The sequence below is a fragment of the Aplysia californica genome, unplaced genomic scaffold (assembly GCF_000002075.1).
Source record: "Aplysia californica isolate F4 #8 unplaced genomic scaffold, AplCal3.0 scaffold00024, whole genome shotgun sequence".
Taxonomy (NCBI): Eukaryota; Metazoa; Mollusca; class Gastropoda; order Aplysiida; family Aplysiidae; genus Aplysia; species Aplysia californica.
The window spans coordinates 27,333-29,817 of record NW_004797294.1 but is presented as its reverse complement, the minus strand read 5'-3'; the positions used below and the strand labels follow the sequence as shown (position 1 = coordinate 29,817).

Below are 2,485 nucleotides of genomic sequence, written 5' to 3'. Positions count from 1 at the left end.
CTCTCTCTCTCTCTCTCTCTCTCTCTCTCTCTCTCTCTCATTTTCTCTATATCATAATATGGATAATATTTATTTCAATGTCTGTATTGACTGACAATTCCAGACAGCAAGCCTGACATTCTACATCCGTCCCTGCCAAACTACCTCAGTCTTTCCTTGAGCAAAAAGTCGTCGGAGAGTTTCATCGGCATCCTGGACCTGTTCGGCTTTGAGACAGCAGAGGTAATTACATTAAAGTTATTGATTGCTTTGTGGAGAGCAGCTTTTGATTAACCCTACCCGTACACCCTGTGGTCATTTTGTACCCCCAGGGTTGTATTCTTCACATTTTAGAATACTTCTAGAGCGAAGATCTCCTTAAAATTTTCAGTATTTCTATCTCAAAAAATCAATTTGACAGACTTCTATGCAAAACGTACGGATCGGATTAAACGAGTAAATTTTCTCTTTGGAAAGTGGTGGCACAGAGTTCCCCACGTCTTTTGGATACGATAGTAAAACACGACGTATGGATAGCGTTAATTGCTTTGTGGAGAACAGCTTTTGATTAATAATGGCTTACACTCAGTTCTCAGAAAAATAAAACTTTCTACAAACGATTACAACCTTTGGCATCGCAGAATTTCTTTAGAAAAATAAGCATTGTAAAAAAGCATGCAATGCAAATGTGTGCCAGGGCTATTTGAATACCTTAATTAAGGCCATCTTTGTAAGCCAGTAGCCATTACAAGTAAATGAAGTAAATTTTGGGACTCACTTTTCGTGCATCTAACTCTGCATTTCTCACTCACCCCACCCACTCACTCTCACCCCTCCCCTTACCCTCCCCTCTCGTATTCTTCTCGTTACTATCATTTTCTACTAATACTTCTATTTCCTCCCAATCTTTCTTCTCTACCTACTTGTTTATATTGTCCCTTTTTCCTCACTCTTCTCGTCTTCGTCATTCTCCTTCCTTGTCCTCTTTGTTATTCCCTTGCCCCTCTTCCATCTCGTCGTTGTTGTCATCCTCCTCCTCCTCACTCGTTCACTTTTTTGTAATTCCTCTCTTCCTCTTCTTCATGTTTCTTTCTCCTCCTCTTCTTCCTTCTTATCTGTTTCCCCGTTACTCCTGGGCTCCTCTCTCTTTTTCTCCTGGCACTTTCTGCTACTACTCTTCCTTCTGGCTCTTTCTTCCTTCTGTATTTCAGACTACTGCGCACATTAAACATTCTTTGGTGATCCTAAATCGATAAGAGTAGGCTTCGGTTACCACACGTGCAAAATTCAAAATAAATTCATTTCAAAACTGGAAGTAGAAACTACATGACATGTAGATTTTCTCTAGTCAGTTAAAAAAATAAAATCTTAGAGTACCTTCAAAATCGAAATTTGGCTTTCTGAAGGCAAGGAGCCCTACTAAGTAGGAAAAACGACCAAATACATAAAAACCAGTTGCACTGCAAGTTGGAAAACCAGCAGTCGACTACTCTTGAAATTTAGCAGGGGAATGCAAAGAAGATGAAGACAAAATCCAAAGTATTATAAAAAATATAAAAAAGAGTTGTTATGCAGCCCACTTAACAACAAAATATTGTTAAAGATAGAATCTATATTTGTTTGTTCTGGGTTTTAACGTCCATCATTTGCTCTAACAGTGTCCAAATATGTTGAGAGGAGGTAAAAAAGAAATTTTTAAAGGTCGCTTTCATTTAATAACTTGTTCCAGCCAAAATGTAGATCGTAGATGTTTTCGTCTCTGCACAAAATTTAAAGATATAAAAAAAAACCTCTTTTCAGTTTCTTTAAACCTTTAACTTTAAGTGCCACACCATTTCCTGTAATTCCACCTTCTGTTCTTTTGCCCCCCAGCTGAGAGGCTCGAGTTTACTACAACCACGGATCAGTTTGATGCTCTCTATTATACTATATTGATTACTGATTCTCGCTCGATCGAAGTCGTAGTGTAATCGATATTGTGTCGTGACCAGCACTGAAGCGAGCGAACACAACACGCACGTAGCCAGCCGGTCAGGACAAATGTAATGAATATATCACAGAATTGTGGGAGGTTTAGGGGACCAGTGTGCTAGTAACACGACTAGGCAAGTTGTTCTAGTGCCTGCAATCAATGGGATTTTGCCACAGAGTCTACAGGGTGATGTCACAGGCACACATGTTCGGACACATACAGAGTTGTTGTACAGTGTACAATCGTAATGCTCACCGGGAGTCGTGGTGATACCATGTCTTTTGGAAAATAACACACTTTGTTCGTAAACTCGCTGGACATCAGGTGGAAAAAATCGGGTACGTACTTCCGATTTCATTCTGGTTTTGAGTGCGTGTTCTTTCGAGCCTACATTTTTCACTTAGATTTTAGAGTAGAGAGAATTTACATGCCGGTCTAAATGTTATTTACAAATAGATACGCTTCTCTCTCTCTCTCTATCTCTCTCTCTATCTATCTCTCTCTCTCTCACACACACACACACACACACACACA

General features: G+C 39.6%; 1 protein-coding gene across 1 annotated transcript in view; it reads left to right on the top strand.

The window, feature by feature from the left end:
• The window catches only part of LOC101859537 (myosin-IIIb), a 23,148-nt gene that overhangs the window by 7,863 nt on the left and 12,800 nt on the right, over positions 1-2,485 (top strand). The window contains 1 exon segment of the mRNA XM_035972808.1: positions 104-224. Within this exon segment, the coding sequence (XP_035828701.1) occupies positions 104-224 (121 nt within the window).